Here is a 20305-nt window from a genome sequence, read left to right on the forward strand (position 1 = left end):
GGGGAAGGTGGTCTCCATCTGATGATGTCTACTCAGAAGCAGGTCCCATTATATGTTCAGTGGGGCTTCCTCTAAGGTAAATGTGGAGAGGACTGCAGCCTCAGAGCCCAAGCGCAGCATGTCTACTCAGAATCAAGTCCCATTATGTTCAGTGGGGCTTACTCCCAGGTAAGTGTGGAGAGGACTGCAGCCTCAGAGCCCAATCCCATGCATGCTACTCAGAAGTAAGCCCCATTATAGTGAATGGGACTTACTCCCAGGAAGGTGTGGAGAGGCTTGCAAGGTCAGAGCCCCTCTCCCTTTGTCGGGCACTGTGACGCGGCCGCAGCTGCCCTGCCTGCGGTTGTCGGCGCCGGGAGGGTGGCGGCTGCGAGGACGGCGATGGCCGGGCGGGGCGAGGAGCCCTCGAGGGGCCGCAGCCGCCCCACCCTCATCGCCCTCCTGGTCTTGGCGGATCTCTACGTGGTGGGCGTGGTGGCCGTGCTGCTCTTCCTGTCCCAGCGGGGCTACGACGGGGGGCCGGGCAGCGACTTCCCGGGCTCCGCCTGGCCCTCCCTCTCCCAGGGCGGCTCCCGCTCTGATGCCCTTCCCCGTCTGGAGGGCGTCCAGGCAAGCGGGGCGGGCGCAGCGCCTGGAGGAACAGCTGCCATAGGAGGCGATGGAAGGAGTGCCCTGCAGTGGCTGTGGCACCAGCATGGGCAGGGCAGGGCTGGTGTGGGGGGCTGTGCTGGGGGGTGGGCAGCTTGCCCACAGTTAACAGCCCCAAGCTGAACCACAGACCCCCTTCGCCCCCTCCTCCACCCCCTGCTCTGTGGGACCCACACTGGCCTGGCTGCCTCTTCTGCCCACCTGTCCTGGACCTCGGGGGTACAAAGTTTCTTTTGGGGTCTGACCCAAAGGTTGGGGGAGGGTGGGAAGAACTGGGGTTGGAAGGGGGTGAACCGGGGCAGGGGAAGGGTGGCAACAGCCAGAAAAGCCTTTGGAGCCCAGGTCAAACGGGCTTCCCAGTGCAGAGCCCAGGTCTACCATCCCGTGCGGTGTTGGCAGCCAGATACGGTAACACGGAAAACCACACACACTCCCAAGTCCCTCTAAAATCTTTTAAATATGGGAAATCATTGCAGAACATGAGCATCGTCATACTTGGGCTCACACTAGAACGGAAAGTGTCCTGTGTGCACTTAAAACATCTTTCTGCAGCAGCTGTAGCCCCACAGCTGTGTCCTTGAGCTCCTATACACTCCTTCACGGCAAGCGGATCCACAAGCCAAAGAGCTACTATAGCGGGCCAGTTTCCTCCCAGATTTGACACTGTGTTAAGGAGTGTCCTGTTCGCATTCCTTGGCCCAGCACATGTGGCTTTTGGAAGCAGCAGCAGCTACACGCACAGGCAGCGAGTCCAGGTGAGTTAGGAAAATATAAATCCCAGGAAATTTCTGGGCCCCTTTCTTTGACTCCTGGACCCTCTTTTTACCTTGGGCCCATGAACAAATGAACCCCTTTACCCCCCTCTCATGAAACAGTCTATCCTCCATATCTACTTTACCCAGGCTTCGCACATTGGAGAGGACACTCTGTTCCAGAACCAGCATTCAGAGCGCGATACCATAGTCTTCTGAGACTGAAGGATGCCAACAACAACAACCCCCCTCTCATGGGCCCTGACCTTTTCTCCCCCCCCCCACTCTGTGAGACATAGGCTGCAATCCTATGCACACTTCTCTGGGAATAAACCCTATTGATTACAATGTGACTTACTTCTGAGTAGACATGCATAGGATTGTATCCATACTGGCTTTGCCTTCCTCCTGTCAAGCCTTCTGAGTCTTTAACACAGCAAGTTCCAACCTTTTTCATCTCATGAGGACACAGAAATGGTCAAGGCACACACACCATCAGTTCTCTGACAATTGACACATGCTGCTGGTGGTGGGGGGCTCACATTCCCCCAATGATCCTACTAATAAATGATGCCCACGGCACACCTGCACAACATTCACAGCACACCAGTGTGCCATGGCATACTGGTTGAAAAGTACTCCTTTAACAGCTGTGCAGGGCAGCCCCAGAGTGTTGCAAGCAAGTGAGCATGTGAAAGATGAAGAGCAAAGAGAGGCAGGAGAAAGCAGCAAGATATAGACAGCAGCAGCCACAAGATTTGGGGATGAAAATGCACGATCTGTGCTTGTGACATAGGTCCAATCCTATCCAATTTTCAGGCACCAATGGAGCTGCAATGCAGCCCTGAGGTAAGGGAACATTTGATGTGGCCTCTGTGACTAATACCCCCTCCCACTGCATGATGCAATACACACTCTGTTGCATGGCTGCATCAGTGCTGGAAAGTTTGGTAAGATTGGACCTTGAGAGTGTTGCTGCCTGATGCAGTAGTACTCTGTTTGGGGAGAGTGTGCAGTACCTGGGGCATTACCTTGGTCTCCCCTTGGGGAGTTGCTTATCTGTATGAATTGCATTGTCCTTGCAACCCTTGCTGGAGTGGTAGAGTAGGTGTTCATGTGTGGAGTTCCCCTGGGCACAGTACCCACAATAAGAATTCTACGAAGATAAGTGTTGATTAAAAAGCTTTTCTGTGTAATCTGAGCAGGCTGATTGTGCAAAGTGCACCTGTTTGTGTCCAAAGTGCCCTTTCTCCATTGTTCCCATCACCAAAGTTGACCACCTTGTTTTCTAAATGTGCATGACCTGAGATCAAAAAAGTCTAGCCCCATGCTGCATGCTCCTGGGCAAAAGGTGCTTCTGACCTACCCAGAAAGTTTCAAGCGCTGTTTGATGGGTTAGAGATGGAGCCTCATGGGCAAGGCAGAAGCTGTGCTCCAGGCCTGAGCTTCTTCAGCTGGTGTTGCATGAATGTCATAGAAATCCACAACTAGGACTGTGCTTGGAATACAGGCTGCTTGGAATACAGGCTGAAAGAATAGATTGCTAATTCTTTCCTTTTACTTTCTTTTCAAGGTGGGATATAACCAAAAGGTGGTGCTGTTTCCTAACAAAATCAATTTCATGAAAACCCTCAGTTTGAAACCACTTGTTTTTGGTAAGAAATGCAGGCAGTTGGAAATATATTTTTTGACTTATAGGTGAGTACGTATCATAGGCGAGATCTATGTATGTGATACATCCACAACAACAACACTTCTGTTAACATTCCTCAACTGCCCACTGAGTGCATCCTAAACAGTGTGGGTAAATACAAGAGTGTTACTGTTGGTGTGTGATTGACAAAATGCTTTTAAGCATAGATTTAATGTAATTGACAAGCATAGCCTCGTTTCTTTATTTGTCTTGTGAAAATTCCAAAAGGCTTATGTATCTTTGCAATGTGTAGTACTGCTGTGACAGAGAGAATCTTGCATGGTGGTGGATGGAATATCTTTGAAATAAAAATAACATTGCACATTTCATCCCATACGTGTATCGTGAAGCCGCTTGTGTTCCTTGGTTCTTATCTTTCCTTAAGGAAGTTTTACTTTTCTCTCCCTTTTCTTTTTTACTTTGTTGTAGAAATCCAAGACTTCCTGAGTGAGGATGAATGTAAGTTGATTATCCGATTGGCTGAGCAGGAAGGATTAGAGGAAAGTGAGATTAGATTCTCAGGAAACAAGGTTGAGCACCTGGAAATGCTAGGTGTGGACCAAATGAAAATCTTCAGTCTCCTAGATTACAATCAAGATGGAGAGCTGCAAATCTTGGAGGTATTCAGGAGGGAATGGCTTGTATTCTTATGGAGATATACTGTGCCAGCACAGATCATCTTTGGAGGTGGGAACACCTTTTGGAGAATGACAGTGCAGGAGTGCATTAACCTGAGGTATGGACTGCTGTTAGCACTACTGTCCTGTCTTTTTTTTGAGAGGAAGAGGGAAGGGAGAAGATCTTTCTGCTGTGTCTCAGCAGGTTGTTGGCATCCTTCAGTCTCGGAAGACTATGGTGTCACGCTCTGAATGGTGGTTCTGGAACAGAGTGTCCTCTCCAGTGCGCAAAGCCTGGGTAAAGTAGGTATGGAGGATAGGCTGTTACCCATGCAGCAAATCCCCCCTCTCCATGTCGCTGAAATGGTCCAATGGAAAGGCCGAGGCCAATACAGTTGGTTCCAGCGGTGTCGCAGGAGTTGCCAGAACGTGACTGTGTTCAGCCATGAACTGCCTCAGGGACTCCGGCTCCAGATTTTGCCTTGAGGTTGACTCCTGAAGCCTTTTCCATACCTGGATGTAGCCACAAGGCAGTGGAGGTTTGGGATCAGAGTTTTCCTTTTCTCAGATGAGCTGCCTTCCCAGGCTGATGAGTCCCATCTACCCGGTGGCTGTTTAGTCGCCTCTTACGACAAGTACAGCCAAACGGAGAGCCTATTCTTATCCCTCAGCCCCAGGGGATAAGCAGTAGTTGGCAACCTTCAGTCTCGAAAGACTATGGTATTGCGCTCTGAAAGGTGGTTCTGGAACAGCGTCTAGTGTGGCTGAAAAGGCCGATTCGGGAGTGACAATCCCTTCCACACCGGGAGCAAGTGCAGTCTTTCCCTGGTCTGTCTCCCTGGCTATGGGTCTTCCTTCTTTGCCTCTTAGCCTCAGACTGTTGGCCAAGTGTCTCTGTAAGAGGATAAGCTGTGTTCTGCTATTCACACTGTGTCTCAGCAGTGTTCTGTTATTCACCATCCACTAGTGTGGAGGGGATATATCATAATCTAAGTGCTCAGGAATATGTCATTTCATTGCAGTTCCATATGTGACTCCCAAGTGGAAAAGATATAACTGGCTAGCGTCACAATGTGCACACCTGGAAATCCCCATAGCGATGTAGTCATTGAGAAATGTACGTGCTTGTTTGAATTTATTCTTCCTAATCTCAGGACAAATACAGGTCTGCTTCTCAGGGCTGCTGTTGGGATGATCATGTTGAATGCTGACCAAAGGCTGACATCCATAAGATGTCCTATCTTGACAGGCTTACCCCCAAACTTCAGTATTGGTGTCTGTGTTAGCATCCAGTGCTCCGTCAGTGGCGGGAGTATGCCATAGGGTTCTATTTACAGGGCTGCCAGCAACCTGGTGCTGACATTCTTTTGTTTTGAAATGTATTGCTGCCTTGGAACAACAGTACCTGTATAAGTTTGAGAGGTGATATTTTTGGTGTAGATCTTTTAGCTGCATGATCATTGACAAATGGTATGCTTTTTGTGTGCTTCAGATTTCCCAGGTGCAGAACAAATGCTTGCTGAGCTCAATTAACATTTCACTTGCGCCCATTGATGGTTGTCAAAAGCTAATACATTTGTCATTTCAGATGCTGTTAAGTCTTGGAAATGGTCAGTGGTTAACCCCTGAGGACGTCCAGGAAATGTACATAGCTCTGAAAGCAGACCCTGATGGCAATGGTGAGATGGAGTTAATTCTGCCTTCTTGTATACTAAATCCTATTGCTCATTCCCTTCTCCTGTGTAATTCAAGACGAATGGTCCCAAAACTGTTGGGCCATTGGAAATAAGTGATGACTATGGCTTTCCTAAATTGAGTTCTCCACACAGTCTCCTTCATCCCTCTTTGCTTTACAATTAATTATGGACCTGTTGTATCTCTGCAGTTCCTGCATTTGTGGCATTTTGCCAAGTGTCTGCTGGGACATGTTTTTCTGTCTTTTCTTTTTCAATCCAGCATTTTAGTGCTCCTGGGGGCAAGGCATGCACTGGAAACATGTAAGAATCCACAGGGACCTAGAGTTCATGGGCAAAACTTCTGGGACTTACATGATGTTCCTCACTGTAAACCTCTAGTTCAGGGGTGTTCAGACTTTTTTGCAGGAGGGCCATATTATCTCTCTAACACTGTGTTGAGGGCCAGGAATAAAAGAATTAAATTTACAGTTAAAATCTGAGTAAATTTACCTAGATGAATATATTAGAGATGGAACATATATGAATGAATGAAGGTCTTGCGATAGCTCAAGGCCTTGCGCAAAGCAAGATTGGCCTTTCCTTTACTGCTGCTTCACAGACGTGAAACAACATGCAGTGGAGGGAGCCCTCGGCCCACAGCTTGTGTGAGAGGTTGAACAGTCGGCCCTCTTGCTGACAGCAGTCGCGTCTGGCCAGTGTGGGCTCCAGTAAGTGTCCTGTGTGCCCAGAGGCTCATTGGAGACTAAGAGCTCCTTCCGGGCCAGATTGGAGGTCCCCAAGGACTGCAAATGGCCCCTGGGCCGGGATTTGGGCATCCCTGCTCTAGTCCAATGATTTTCAATCTTTTCTCATGGCACACTGCCAAGGCACTAAAATTGTCAAGGCACACAATCAGTTTTTGGACAGTTGTCAAGGTACACTGCACTGCCAGTGGGACGTCACATCCCCCAAAGACCCTACTAATAACTGACGCTCCCCCACACTCCCCTGGCACACCTGAAGAGCATTTACAACACACCAGTGGGCCACAGCACAGTGGATGAAAATCGCTGCTCTAGTCCTACTTGTTTTTGGCCCCCCCCATACCTATCTAGTCTGGGGAGGCCTGTTATTTTGCACATGCAAAAGATTTGCATGCTATCTGCAGGTGATGGTCCTTTTTATATACATATTCTCTTTTCATTTCTTTTCTTGAGGCTGTAGTGTTTAGAATCCATGTGTGGGAACTAGGCTGAGGGAAGTCCCAATTCCCATAGTTCCACCTTTCTGAATACTGATTTCACTGCCACCTGATAGTTTTGGCTACAGGTTACTTGTTCAGTCTTCTCACCAGCCTCAGCCACTGCAGTTTCCCTGAGAGATGCATGTTGAGTTTGATATTTTAAATTTCTGAAATGAAAATTACTCTCTCTTTTCAGAACGGTTGTATTTTGTTGTAAGACCACCAACTGTGAAAAAAAAGTCCACTCAGCCACCTTCCCAACAACCACTACTGCATTCTAGATAAATTTCTGAAAGTCTTAGGGGTGACAAATACCAGAAAGTCATTACATTATACTAGTGTTTCTCAAACTGTGGGTCAGGACCCACTAGGTGGGTCGTGAGCCAATTTCAGGTGGGTCCCCATTAATTTCAATACTTTATTTTTAATATATTAGACTTGATGCTGCCATGGTATGTGACTGCATTTGGGGAAATGTTACAGACCTGTACTTTTAACAAGCTACTATGATTATGCTTTTAACCATGATAGTAAATGGGACTTATTCCTGGGTAAGTGTGGGTAGGACTGCAACCTCGGATTGTTAAAAATTTTCCTGCTTGATGATGTCGCCTCCAGTCATGACATCACTGCCAGTGAGTCCTGACAGATTCTCATTCTAAAAAGTGGGTCCTGGTGCTCATGTTGGCATCCTTCAGTCTCGGAAGACAATGGTATCGCACTCTGAATTGTGGTTCCGGAACAGTGTCCTCTCCAGTGCGTAAAGCCTGGGTAAAGTAGATATGGAGGATAGACTGTTACCCATGCAGCAAATCCCCCCTCTCCACATTGCTGAAATGGTCCAATGGAAAGGCAGAAGCCAATATGGTTGGTTCCAGCGGCGTCACAGGAGTTGCCAAAACGTGACTGTGTTCAGCCATGAACTGCCTCAGGGACTCTGGCTCTAGATTTTGCCTCGAGGTTGTCTCCTGAAGCCTTTTCCATAACTGGATGTAGCCACAAGGCAGTGGAGGTTTGGGATCAGAGTTTTCCTTCTCTCAGATGAGCTGCCTTCCCAGGCTAACGAATCCCATCTACCCGGTGGGTGTTTAGTTGCCTCTTACGACAAGTACAGCCAAACAGAGAGCATATTCTTATCTTTCAGCCCCCAGGGGGGAGAGTCCTTGTGCTAAATGTGTGAGAACCACTGCATTATACAGTAATGTATAATGTACATTTATGCATTTGGTATCAGCGAGGTATCAGCCTTCTGTATCAGCAGGGGTTCTGGGAACAGAACCCCTGCGGATTCTGAAACCAGCAGATGATGGTCTGTGGGTTTTAGCACCTGAAATCCTCCAAATGTGACCAGAACTCTGATCATGTCGAAACGACGTTCTAAGGGCTGGGGATGCCTCTGGAATGCTGAAAATCACTTCTGGTCGGCTGAAAACCAGAAGTTGTGATTTTCTGTCTTTCAGAGGCCCTCAGAAGGGCTTTTAAGTCCTCCAGAAGGCTGAAAACTGTGACTTCTGCTTTTTGGACATTTCCCAACCTGCCCTGTCCTCTTTCTCTCCTCAGAGTTTTGCCAGTTATATAGTTGGCATGAATCTGAGGAGACCCATTGATCTCCTTAAACTTTTACCTCTTGTCAGCTTTCTGGTTTTCTCCCAGCTCACCAATGGACGAAGCATACACTGTCAGCTTGGCTGCATTGCATATATGGGTATAGGGTTTGGCTGTTTGCGGTATGTATCATATGGCCATATGATGTACATATTGGGAATATATATTAAGCAATACTAGCTGGCAGCAGCTTTAATCGCCATCTTTTTGTTGCAACAGCAATAGTTTTTTCAGTGCAGGATACTCTCCCCTTCCATATACCTTTGTGACACGGCAAGCACCATTTGAAAAGAGAGAGGCACATGTGGCAGGTAGGTGATGGAGGTGGTGCATATTTCTCCAGTTCAGGTAGTCTAGGCACTGTAGTGCCTGCTAGAGAGTTGGCCAGTGAGGAATGTATTGATCCATAATGCTATCTAGCCTGGGCTTACCAATAGCCAGTGTGGCTTCTCCTTTCCTTCCAGGTGTGCTAAGTGTGGACGAGTTTAAGGAAGTGAACCTGCAGGATGTCAACAAGTATATAGACATGAAGAAGGCAAATACAAGTGATTTAGTGAGGAAGAGCCAGCAGGCATGGCTGGTTCAAGGCAAGGGGGCACATCCGATTATGCACTCCATACGGCAAAGGTAAAGGCTCTCTTGAGGTAAAAATGACCCACAAGTATTTAATCGACACAAGAGAAGCCAGTGCAGCTTCCTAGCATGACTGTGAGTGGTGTTCTGTGCCCTCATTATTATCTGTTAGATTGCTCTCAATTCATTCAAAAGTCAGGTCACTGGTCACTGGGTGATGACATCTTGTTGGCATCCTTCAGTCTCGGAAGACTATGGTATCGCTCTCTGAATAGTGTTCTGGAACAGAGTGTCCTCTCCAGTGCACGAAGCCTGGGTAAGGTAGATATGGAGGATAGACTGTTACCCATGCAGCAAATCCATATACTAGCAGTTAGATTGATCAAATTTAAATAAATTTGTACATCTTTTGAACATATTGAGAGAATACGATGGCTGTGATACTGAGCTGCTTTTTATCTTTTTTCAAATGAATAAACCTTTGAACTACACATTAAGGGCCCAATCCTATCCAGCTTTCCTGCATCAGTGCAACCAAAATGCAGCCCAGAGTTAAGGGAACAAATGTTCCTTTACCTTGAGGAGGACTCTGTGAATGCCTCCCCACCACAGGATGCAGTGCACTCCCCATTGGCACAGTTGCACCAGCACTGGAAAAGTGGATAGAATTGGGCCCTTCTTTATTTGTTTATTTAAGATTATATTTTTCCATGCCAAAACAAATACCAAAGGTGGCTTGCAGAGTTCCATCAAACAATAAGCATACAATATACCGAATAAAACAATAAATAATAATAATACTGGTATTTATATACCGCCTTTCTGGTCATCGGATTACTCCTCTGACTTTATTCAAGGCGGTTCATTTTTACAATAACAGAAAGGTTTATCTTTCAAGAACCGCACCATATTTCAGATGGATCTTTCACAGTCTGCTATCACTTCTGGCCCCCATTTGCCTCCCACACTGGCTGACAAGCAGCTCCTTCATCTCTCACTTGAAAGGCAGCCAAGACGCTTCTTTGCTCACACCAGAGAGCAGGTGGAATAACTCAGCTCAGCTTATCAGCTGCTTCAAGGTCTCGCCATTCACAGAGCTGTCAGTGGCCTCGAACTGGTGACCTTCAGATGTTATCTTCAGGCTAACGGAGGCTCTACCCTCTAGCCCAGGGGTGCTCAATAGGTGGCTCGCGATCTACCGGTAGATCGCGAGGCAAAATGAGTAGATCACGGAGCCCTGTCTCTCCAAACTGTTAATATGTCAGTTTCGTCTAGTGACGAGACAAAACTGACATATTTAGCTGGCACTAAAATGGCAAAATGAGTAGATAGCGGAGCCCTGTCTCTCCAAACTGTTAATATGTCAGTTTCGTCTAGTGACTAGACAAAACTGACATATTTAGCTGACATGTGTGCTTCCTGAAGCATCTGGTGGGCCACTGTGGGGCACAGGAAGGTGGACTTGGTGGGCCTCCTCTGACCTGGTCCAGCAGGGGCTCCATACATCAAAGGGGGTGTCTGTCAGACTCTTCCTTCCCCCCTGGTAGATCCCCGGGCCTTGCTGGGTTTCAAAGTAGCTCTCGAGCCAAAAAAGTGTGAGCACCCCTGCTCTAGCCCCTCTAGACCAGACCTCCTCCCCTTATTTACAAAGTCATTAAAAAATTATTTATAAGGTCATTTTAAAAATGACCTTGTAAATAACACAGGCCAACACACATTTTTGCTTCCTTAAATGTTACACCAATTCCTGGTATATTTGGGGTGCTGATTCCAAAAATGTCATCCATTTTGCCCTATCACATCTAGTTTTGGAGACACAGCATAGCCTCTTTAGTGAATGGTTCAAGCAGCTTCCTCATGAGGAAGCCTACATCATGGCTTCCTCATGAGGAAGCTGCTTGAACCATTAACTAATGAGGCTATGCCGTGTCTCCAAAACTAGACGTGATAGGGCAAAACAGATGCCATTTTTGGATTCGGCACCCCAAATTCATATCAAGCCACCATAAAGTTTGGGAAAACCTTTCTGACCCTCAATTTTGTAGGCCTGTGTAATTTGCGACCTATGATTCCCTGGGTGTTCCATAAACCATTTGTGGAACTCATCCTGAAGACACTTTTGTGCCTATCTGAAACATGGCTCTGTGGATAAGAATAGGTGACAAATTTGGAGCCAGGTGAGATTTTTAAATTTCCTATATAAATGCTTAATTCAAAATTTGGGTGCAATTACCGCACCACCACCACCCCTCCAAAAAATAAAATAAAATAAAATATCAATCTTATTTATAATATAAATCAATCATTTACAAGATCATTAATAAAAACAATACAGGCTTAGCTATTTAGACCAGAGTAAAGCAGCAGAATGAAATGCTATATGCCCTTGAAAATTGTTCAGAAGCTGGCATTGGTGCAGACTGCGGCAGCCCGAATGGTTACTGGAGCTAGGTGGTTTGATTCTGTTGGACTGCTGCTCTGGCGACTATACTAGCTGCCTTTAAAGCCAAGGGCAACCTCATGTAGAGCATGTTATACTGATCCAGTCTTGAAGGCACTAAGACATGCACCACCATGGTCAGGCTTGATTGACTCAAATACAGACTTGGCTGGCACATCAAACAAACCTGGGTAAGCATACCCCTGGCCTTAGCTGTCACCTGGCTTTCCAGAGAAAGCTGTGAGCCTAGGAGCACTCCCAAACTGCACACTCATTCCTAGAGTTGGAGTGCAACCCCATTCAGCAAGGGCAGCTGACTCAGAACGTTCATTGAGAGTTTCCTGACTAGGATGACCTCTGTCTTTTCTGGTTTTAAATTCAACCTATTGGCCTTCATCCAAACTCCAGCTGCCTCCATGCTCCAGGATTTCCGTAGCTTCCATAGAATGAAAGCACAAAGAGAGTTACAGCTAGGTGTCTTCAGCATATTGGTGATGCCCTACTCCAAAGCACTGTTCTATATCACTGACTCACAGATAGCTGCACTGACTGCCAGTTGTCCACCATCTTGTCTGGTACCGCCCATCCCAATCTTCTGAGCGGCATAGTGGGAAGCTGCAGCATCTACTGATGTATATATTAATTTATTTTATTGGTTTGCCTCTGCTTCTTCTTCAGGGTGATTCGTTTAACACGTCTGCCAGCAGAGATCATTGAGCACAGTGAAGCTTTGCAGGTAGTGCAATATGACCAAGGAGGGTACTACCATGCCCACTGGGATAGTAAAGATGCCATCCCAGGGATTGCCAGCATTCACTTTGAACAGTTTGTTGATATTAGTCCATGTCATTCCTCATCTCGGTAAGTCAGTCTACAGTTGTAAAGAGAAACTCATCTCCTATTCTGTGTTCTCTCACATTGCTCCATATTGTGTGTTGACAGCCGACACTATATTTGTGGAGAAGTAGACATTGATATACAAAGGCTACAGTTTGTTTACCTTAACTGATAGTAACGGTGAAAGGACATGCCTGATTTTTTTGTTAGCCTGTGTAACTCATGGCAGTTAGAAGAGAATGCCCTTTGTGATCCTTTGGCTTAGGGGTACTCAAACCCTGGCCCAGGGGCCACTTGTGGCCCTCGGGGACTCACAATCCGGCCCGCGGGGAGCCCCAGTCTTCAATGAGCCTCTGGCCCTCCAGAGACTTGCTGGAGCCCACACTGGCCGAACGCAACTGCTCTCAGTGTGAAGGCGACTGTTTGACCTCTTGGGTGAGCTGTGGGATGAGCACTTCCTACACTGCTTGCTGTTTTCATGTCTGTGATGCAACAGTGACAGCGAAGGAAAGGCCAGCCTTGCTTTATACAAGGACTTTTATAGGTTCCTATAAGTTCAATCTCTAATATATTCATTTATGCAAATTTATTCAAATTTGAAATGTAAATTAATTTGGCCCCCAACACAGTGTGAGAGAGATGATGTGGCCCTCCTGCCAAAAAGTTTGGACACCCCTGCTGGCCAACCAAAAGAGAAGCATTAAGTAAATAGCAGGGGACTGGAAATAATTGCTTCCCCATGTCCACTAGCTAGTAAATTGCTATTTTATGCTTTACTAGACATGCTTAGGGTCAGAACATGGTCACACGGGGAACCAAATAAATGAACAATTATCTCAGTTATCTCCAGTAGATGTTGACTTGGGACAAGAGACTGAAATATTGTATAGCAGGGTTAATTGCCAAGATCACTTGGGGAAGATTTGCCTATTTGCCTTTTGGTTGCTCATGAGACTTGTATTTCATTTAGAATAGAATTTTGGTTCTATTCTAAAAGTAGAGGCTTTTGTGAGCCAGAGAAGGGGGTGGATTGCAGTCAGTTCAAGACCAAATGTTTGCCTTATACCAGAATCTTACGAATCTGATGCTCTCATGGTGTCACCCTAGTTAAGAACAACATGAGTGTGATTTGGGTCAAATACCTTCTTAGTGTGCTCCCATAACCACATACATGTGTTAACATGTGTGTTGGGTAACATATGGCAGAAATGGTCATTAAACCATATGTGGCCAGTGTAATCTCTTTTTTTCTAGACATGTTGTTGTGGATTCCTATAGTGTCATCCATGTATGTGGTGAAAAGATTGTTCCCTGCCTCAGGGGCTTATACTCTAGACCAGGGGTGTGCAAAGTTTTTGGCAGGAGGGCCACATCATCTCTCTGACACTGTGTCGGGGGCTGGGTGAAAAAATAATTAATTTACATTTAAAATTTGAATAAATTTACATAAGTTTACCTAAATGAATATATTAAAGATGAATTTATATGAATGAATGAAGGTCTTGCAATAGCTCAAGGCCTATAAAAGACTTTGCACAAAGCAAGGCTGGCCTTTCCTTTGCTGCTGCTACTGCATCACAAATGTGAAATAAGAAGCAGTGGAAGGAGCCCTCATCCCACAGCTCACGTGAGAGGTCAAACAGTCACACTCATGATGAGAGCAGTTGTGTCGGGCCAGTGTGGGCTCCAACAAATCTCCGGAGGGCCAGAGTCTCATTGGAGACTGTGGTCTCCCTGAGGGCCGCATTGAGTGGCCTCGAGGGCCGCAAGTGACCCCAGGGCTGGAGTTTGGGCACCCCTGCTCTAGAGAATGACAGAAGGGGGACAGCAATGTTGGGGGAAAAGGGGATGGAGGAGGGGGCATCGGGGGTAGCTGATGCAATTTTTTCACTTACGCATATTGGAGGAAATAATGTGCTAGAGTTCCATCAGTGAGACGTGGATTACGGATGAGACTGGCTTTGAAGTGAAATGGGAAAATCAGGAGAGACCATGGGGGCCTGCATGGAGTGTTAAGTAATTTCCCTGCTTCAGAGCCTCCATACCTATGACACTTGGCTCTGTCTTTTCCAGCTATGCGACAGTGTTGTTCTATCTGAATAATGTGACTGGTGGAGGAGAGACCAGCTTCCCTATTGCTGACAATAGTACTTATGACCTTCTGGTATGTATGGATAAAGCATAAAAGTCTAAATACTTGGTATAGTGAATTTGATGAATAAAACACAAGTTGCTGCTGGAACATGCAGGTGAAAAAGGTATGCATGGAAGAGATTAACACATTAAGTCATCCCAGCCAGTGTTATATTACACACAGAAAATAGGATTTTCTAGTAAGATAAAAGGGCCTGTTCACTATATGCAACGAAATACATAGCAGTCCAAACCTATTCAGACTCTATGCCTATGTCCCATGGATGCTGGCGCAATGTTCATCATATCCCAAGACCAAATGCCAAGTCTATCCTGACAAAACAACACTACTACTACTACTACTACTACTACTACTACTACTATTATTATTATTAATTTATACCCCGCCTTTTTGCCCCATGGGCACACAAGGCAGCTTACAACAATTAAAAATACAAAAATAGCAATTAAAAACAATAATTAAACAAGTGCACATAATTAAAAAACTAAAACAAGCCCCATGGATTCTAATATAAAAGAGAAAAAAGAGAAAGAAAGCCAGCCAGCCTGTCAGCAATTAAAAGCTTTTTGAAATAAAAAGGTCTTCAGTCCACGCCGAAATATTAACAAAGAGGGAGCAGTTCTCAATTCTAAGGGAAGGGTATTCCAGAGTTCGGGGGCCACCACCGAGAAGGCCCCCCTCCTGGCTGCTGCCCCTCTCACCTCTCTTGGTGGCAGCACAGTCAAAGGGCCCCCCCAGATGATCTAAGAGCACCGGCAGGATTATAAGGAAGGAGGCTGCCCCTCAAATACCCCAGGCCCAAGCCGTAAAAGGCTTTAAAAGTCAAAACTAGCACCTTGAATTGGGCCCGGAACAGAACCGGCAGCCAGTGTAGTCGCTGAAGCAATGGCTCGGCAGAGTCAAACCGACGTGCCCCAGCAACCACACGAGCAGCTGCGTTCTGTACTAGTTGTAATTTCCGGACCGTCTTCAAGGGCAGCCCCACGTAGAGCGCATTGCAATAATCTAATCTAGATGTCACTAGGGCATGGGTTACTGTGGCCAGGTCCGCGCAGCTCAGGTACAGTCGCAGCTGGCGAATCAGCCAAAGATGAGCAAAGGCTCCCCTGGCCACTGCCGCCACCTGGGACTCCAGGTGCAGCTGTGGATCCAGGAGAACCCCCAAGCTGTGGACCTGCTCCTTCAGAGGGCGTGCAACCCCATTCAGAGCAGGACGATAGTCCAATACCCGAGCTGTGGATTTCCGAACCAAGAGCATCTCTGTCTTATCCGAATTTAATTTCAGCTTCTTTGCCCACATCCAGCCCCCAACCGCCTCCAGACAGCGATCCAGGACCCCAACCGCCTCCTCAGAATCAGGGGGAAAGGAGAGATAAAGCTGGGTGTCATCAGCATACTGATGCATCCCACTCCAAACCCCCGGATGACCTCTCCCAGCAGCTTCATGTAGATGTTAAAAAGCATGACACATGTTACACATGTTACACATGAGGATATTGACCATAGATTACAACATGTCTTAATCCCAAAAAAGAAATCAACAATGACAGAAAAGAAAAAAAATCATTGATACAAAAATTATCCTATTTGTCATTATACTAATTAATGATTTAACTAAACAATCACTATTGTTTAACTAAAATTATTTATCCAATCATAAAAAGGCTTCAAATTTTGCACATAATATATTCTTGCTGCTATACTGATATGTACAATAAAATGTTTCTTATATTGGTCTTCAATTTCTGATATCACATTTAAAAGAAATATTTCTGGTTTGAATGGTACTACACAATTCAATATCTCTTGTAACAATATACATCATTTCCCAATATTTCTTTACTTCCACATAACCACCACATAAAATAAAGAATTCCCTCATTCTCTTTGCATATCTAACAATCTGATGATCCAGGGTACATTTTTTCTACTTCCTCTGGCATTAAATATCATCTATAAAACAATTTATATAAATTCTCTTTAGAAGATACGGCTTTAATTATCTTAATACCACTTTAATTATCTTAATATTTGTGTTCCAACTTTGTTCATTTACATCTAGCCAATCATTACATTCAGTCATCTCCAACACTGGCACCCAGGATGAACTCAGCCAGGGGCGGAAGCAGACACAGGGCCAATGAGTGGCCAGTGGTGGGGGGCACCTCCTTGCCAGCCACTAGAAAACCCATTTCTGCCCAGCCCAGGTGTACACATTTGATCCCTGTTGTGTATATGCAACGTTGGGCAGAAATGGCTTGATAACACAGCATACAGCTAGAAGTGGGTCTTGAACCCGTATCAGCCACTCCACAAAGTTGTTTCCACTCCACAAACCCGTATCAGTCACTCCACAAACTATCCAGCCATAGCAGGAGATAAGCAAAGAGCATCCTCCTTGGCATCCTTCTGATCACCTTGTATCAGGGCAGACAGACGCACCTGACTGGGAGGCTGTAGCACATGGACCTATCAGAGGAAGCACTATGTGAACCAATCATTGGGCTGGCATGTGACACAGGGTGCCTATTGCAGCTGCCCACCCAGCTTACCACATCCACACCATGTCCTTTGCTGCATCACTGGAACTTGTTGGCATGGCTATCAGTATGCTGAGCTCCCTGTCCCCTGCCACTGCCCCCCATATACTATGGCGGCAGAGAACATGGAACTCATAAACATATTGGAGTGTTGTCCCGTCCCCCCCCCTGCCCAAGAAGTTTCCAAGTGCGGATGGGGGAGACCCTGAGAACAGAGGGTGTGGTGTTGGTATGGTATGGTGTTGGTATGGCTACATAGGTATGGTGTTTTTTCCAACAATACACTGGCATCCATGGTGTGTTCATTGGCTGGCAGACTTCTACTCTAGTGGGCTATCATCATGCTGGGGTACATGGAAATAGGATGGTATATCTCAATAATAGAATTGGGCCTAACCTTAAGTATTCCAGGAGTTTGCTGGATGCTATTTGATGTAACAGCATTTTGATATACAAAATAAATCCTCCCCCAATGGTCATGTAACTTTATGAACTTCTGAAACTTTCTTTTTTTTTAAGTTCATCAGAGGCTCCTTTCTCTCTGCTGCACTGCTGAAGCATGGGAATACAAGGTAGCCCTTAGTAAATTTGGGAAACATCAGCAACGGTACCTGTTCTCACAACAATGTCCGCTCACCTCTGTCTGTGAGCCTCTTATATTTTAACATTTCCAAAGTTTAGGTCTTCTGAAGCTTTGTGTTTGATCTCCTTTTCAGGATTCAGATGCACACCCCAGATTATTTTGAAGTCTGACAGTTGGGTTTCAGTAGAACATACCTAAATGTCATCTAACTCAACTCATTGGGCAAAAAGAAGCCTTTTAAAATGGTGTCTCTTCTATTTGGCAGGGATAGAAGAGGGGTGAGAGCAGCTGTCCTTCAGCTCAGCAAAAGGCTCCTTCCAGTGGCTGTGTAGGAATGTGAGCTCTATTGAGGGAGGGCACCACCTTTTCATTCCTTTTGCTATTTGGCATTAGGTCTTACATAAAATATTCAAATTAATAATAGTGTAATGTATTCGTAGTATTTGCTTTTTTAAAACCCTGTCTTTCTTTGAATTAGACTCTAGATGGCTTGATAAACATTAAGCTCTTTTAATGAGAGATGTGTATAAAAGTGGGATATGAATGAAAATAGTAGCAGGGGGTCCTGTATGTCGGACAGGGTTTTGTGTGTTTCCTTTTTCCTTAGACGGTAGCACAATAATTGTATTCTTCTTTTCTCCCAGTCTCTGATTCAGAACAATATTGACCTACGTGACACTTATAGACACTGCGATAAGGGAAACCTGCGTATAAAACCCATGCAGGGCACTGCTATCCTCTGGTACAACCACCTGTCAAACGATGAAGGTAATATGTCAGTGATGGATTGTGTAGCAGCGCAAGATGCTGCTTTGGGAAGCACCCAAGGCTTTTGGGGCCTTGTGGCTTGGTGGGAGTGCAGAGCACTGAAAGATGTCGCAGTTTGACACTGCTTGGGAAGCCCACAAGGCCTAGGGTCTTGTGGCTTGCTGGGAGTACAGAAAGCAGATGCACTGAAGGGTTAGTAGGAACCGAAATAGCAAGGAAAGAGCAAGGATGAGACGGCAGTCATGGATTCAAAGGGTAAATGCTGGCAGGAGAGCTAGAAGCAGAACGCTGGGAGATCGAGAGAGAATGCCTTCCTCCCGGCTAGCCCACTCAGCCTTTATTGAATCTCAAAAACATGAAGCAATACTGTTACAACATTAAGGGTTATTAAAGGTTACTACGATTATACTGGTTGCCTACTAGCTAGTTCTAGCTTGACCACAATACACATTCCTGAGATATGATTCTGTTGTTCACAGTACTGGGTTCAGAGTCATCACCAAGGCTAAGAGTTTGCTCTTGTTGCGCAGGCGCAGAATGTGTTCTGCTGTTGCCACATATGCCAAGGCATCTCAAAACCTAGTGCTTGTGCATATAATTACTACAGGATTGCTCTGCATGCTGATTAATTAACTGGTTAGCCAATCATTAAGTCCAGAGTGTTGGGAACAGAAGCTGACTTTCACTGAGGAATTTGTGGATTCTTGTCCCTTTGCAGGCTGGGTTGGAGAGATAGATGACTATTCTTTGCATGGAGGCTGCTTAGTCACTGAAGGAACCAAGTGGATTGCCAACCAGTGGATCAATGTTGATCATAGCAAAACTAGGCAGCTCCTGTTTCAAAAGGTGATGGCCCAACATGCAAACGATGGAGACCAGAGTAAGGGGAGTTTGGACAAATCCTGCCATACTGTTCGTGTAAAACTATAGTGCTTGAGACACTTCTCCAGTGACCTGGAATAAATTTTTTGCACTATCTTGTTTCAAGCCTGTTTCAGTCTCCCATTTTTTTTCTACAAAGCATGCAAGCCATGTTTGTTTAAAGAATTTATATCCTTATAAATTTAGTTAGTAGATTTGGTTGTGTCATTGAGTTGTGTTTTCAGGTTTTTTTTTGTGTGTATTGTATATTGTATATAATATTATTTATTAGATTAATATTCTGCCTTTCTCCCTGAAGGACACCCAAGGCGGCTAACAATCAAGACTAAAATACAAAGCAAAAAAATATATAAATAAACATTAAGAAAGAACAATTAAAAACAAAACAAGATAAAATGCAGTCAGCAGATAAAAAGACATAATTTATAAAAGCAGCTCTTACAGGGCCTCTTTCCTAAATAAAAAAGCCTTCAGGCCCTGCTGGAACGTCAGTAACGAGGAAGCTGTTCTCAACTCAAAGGGGAAGGAATTCCACAGTGCAGGCGCCACCACTGAAAAGGCCCTGTTTCTGGTTGCCATTCCCTTCACCACTCTCAATGACGGCACAACCAACAGGGCCCCTTCTGATGACCTTAGAGAATGAACCGGACTATACGGAAGAAGGCAGTCTCTCAGATACACTGGTCCCAAGCCATTTAGGGCTTTAAAGGTCAAAACCAGCACCTTGAATTCAGCCAGGAAATGAATGGGCAGCCACTGCAGCTGCCAGAGCAGCATCGTGACAGAGTCAAACCGCTGACCTCCAGCAGCTACACGAGCCACCGCATTCTGCACTAGCTGTAGCTTCCGGACTGTCTTCAGGGGCAGCCCTACACAGAGCACATTACAATAATCTAATCTTGATGCCACCGTGGCATGGACCACTGTGACCAGATCCGGCCGAGACAGGTACAGCCGCAGCTGGCGCACCAGCCGAAGCTGGGCAAAGGCGCTCCTGGCCACAGCCGACACCTGGACATCCACGAGGAGCTGTGAGTCCAGGATAACCCCCAAGCTGTGAGCCTACTCTTTCAGGAGGAGTGCACCTCATTCAGAGCAGGGTGATATTCCAACACCTGCATCGTGGATTTCTGCACCAGGAGGACCTCTGTCTTGTCTGGATTTAATTTCAACTTGTTCGCCCTCATCCAGATCCCAACTGCCTCCAGAAAACGCTCCAGGACAGAGACAGCCACCCTGGAGTCCAGTGGAGAGATAGAGCTGAGTATCATCTGCATAATGATGGCACCCAAC

The 20305-nt window shown here is 45.9% G+C and overlaps 1 protein-coding gene across 1 annotated transcript; it reads left to right on the forward strand.

Annotated features, from left to right (window-relative positions):
- The first annotated feature begins 295 nt into the window (after positions 1-295).
- On the forward strand, positions 296-19060 carry LOC136640236 (transmembrane prolyl 4-hydroxylase-like). Its single transcript, XM_066615207.1, has 9 exons — positions 296-609; positions 2974-3055; positions 3523-3730; positions 5310-5389; positions 8699-8861; positions 11926-12108; positions 14158-14248; positions 18007-18130; positions 18849-19060. Exons 1-9 carry the CDS (start codon positions 382-384, stop codon positions 19058-19060), a joined length of 1371 nt encoding a protein of 456 aa, XP_066471304.1. The 5' UTR covers positions 296-381.
- The last annotated feature ends 1245 nt before the right edge of the window (positions 19061-20305 follow it).

Source organism: Tiliqua scincoides, chromosome 2, assembly GCF_035046505.1.
Source record: "Tiliqua scincoides isolate rTilSci1 chromosome 2, rTilSci1.hap2, whole genome shotgun sequence".
NCBI lineage: Eukaryota > Metazoa > Chordata > Lepidosauria > Squamata > Scincidae > Tiliqua > Tiliqua scincoides.

Coding starts and splice junctions, on each gene's coding strand:
- LOC136640236 (XM_066615207.1), top strand. CDS start 382: ATGGCCGGGCGGGGCGAGGAGCCCTCGAGGGGCCGCAGCCGCCCCACC. Junction 8,862..11,925: donor ATGCACTCCATACGGCAAAG/GTAAAGGCTCTC, acceptor CTTCTTCTTCAG/GGTGATTCGTTTAACACGTC. Junction 18,131..18,848: donor CCACCTGTCAAACGATGAAG/GTAATATGTCAG, acceptor GTCCCTTTGCAG/GCTGGGTTGGAGAGATAGAT.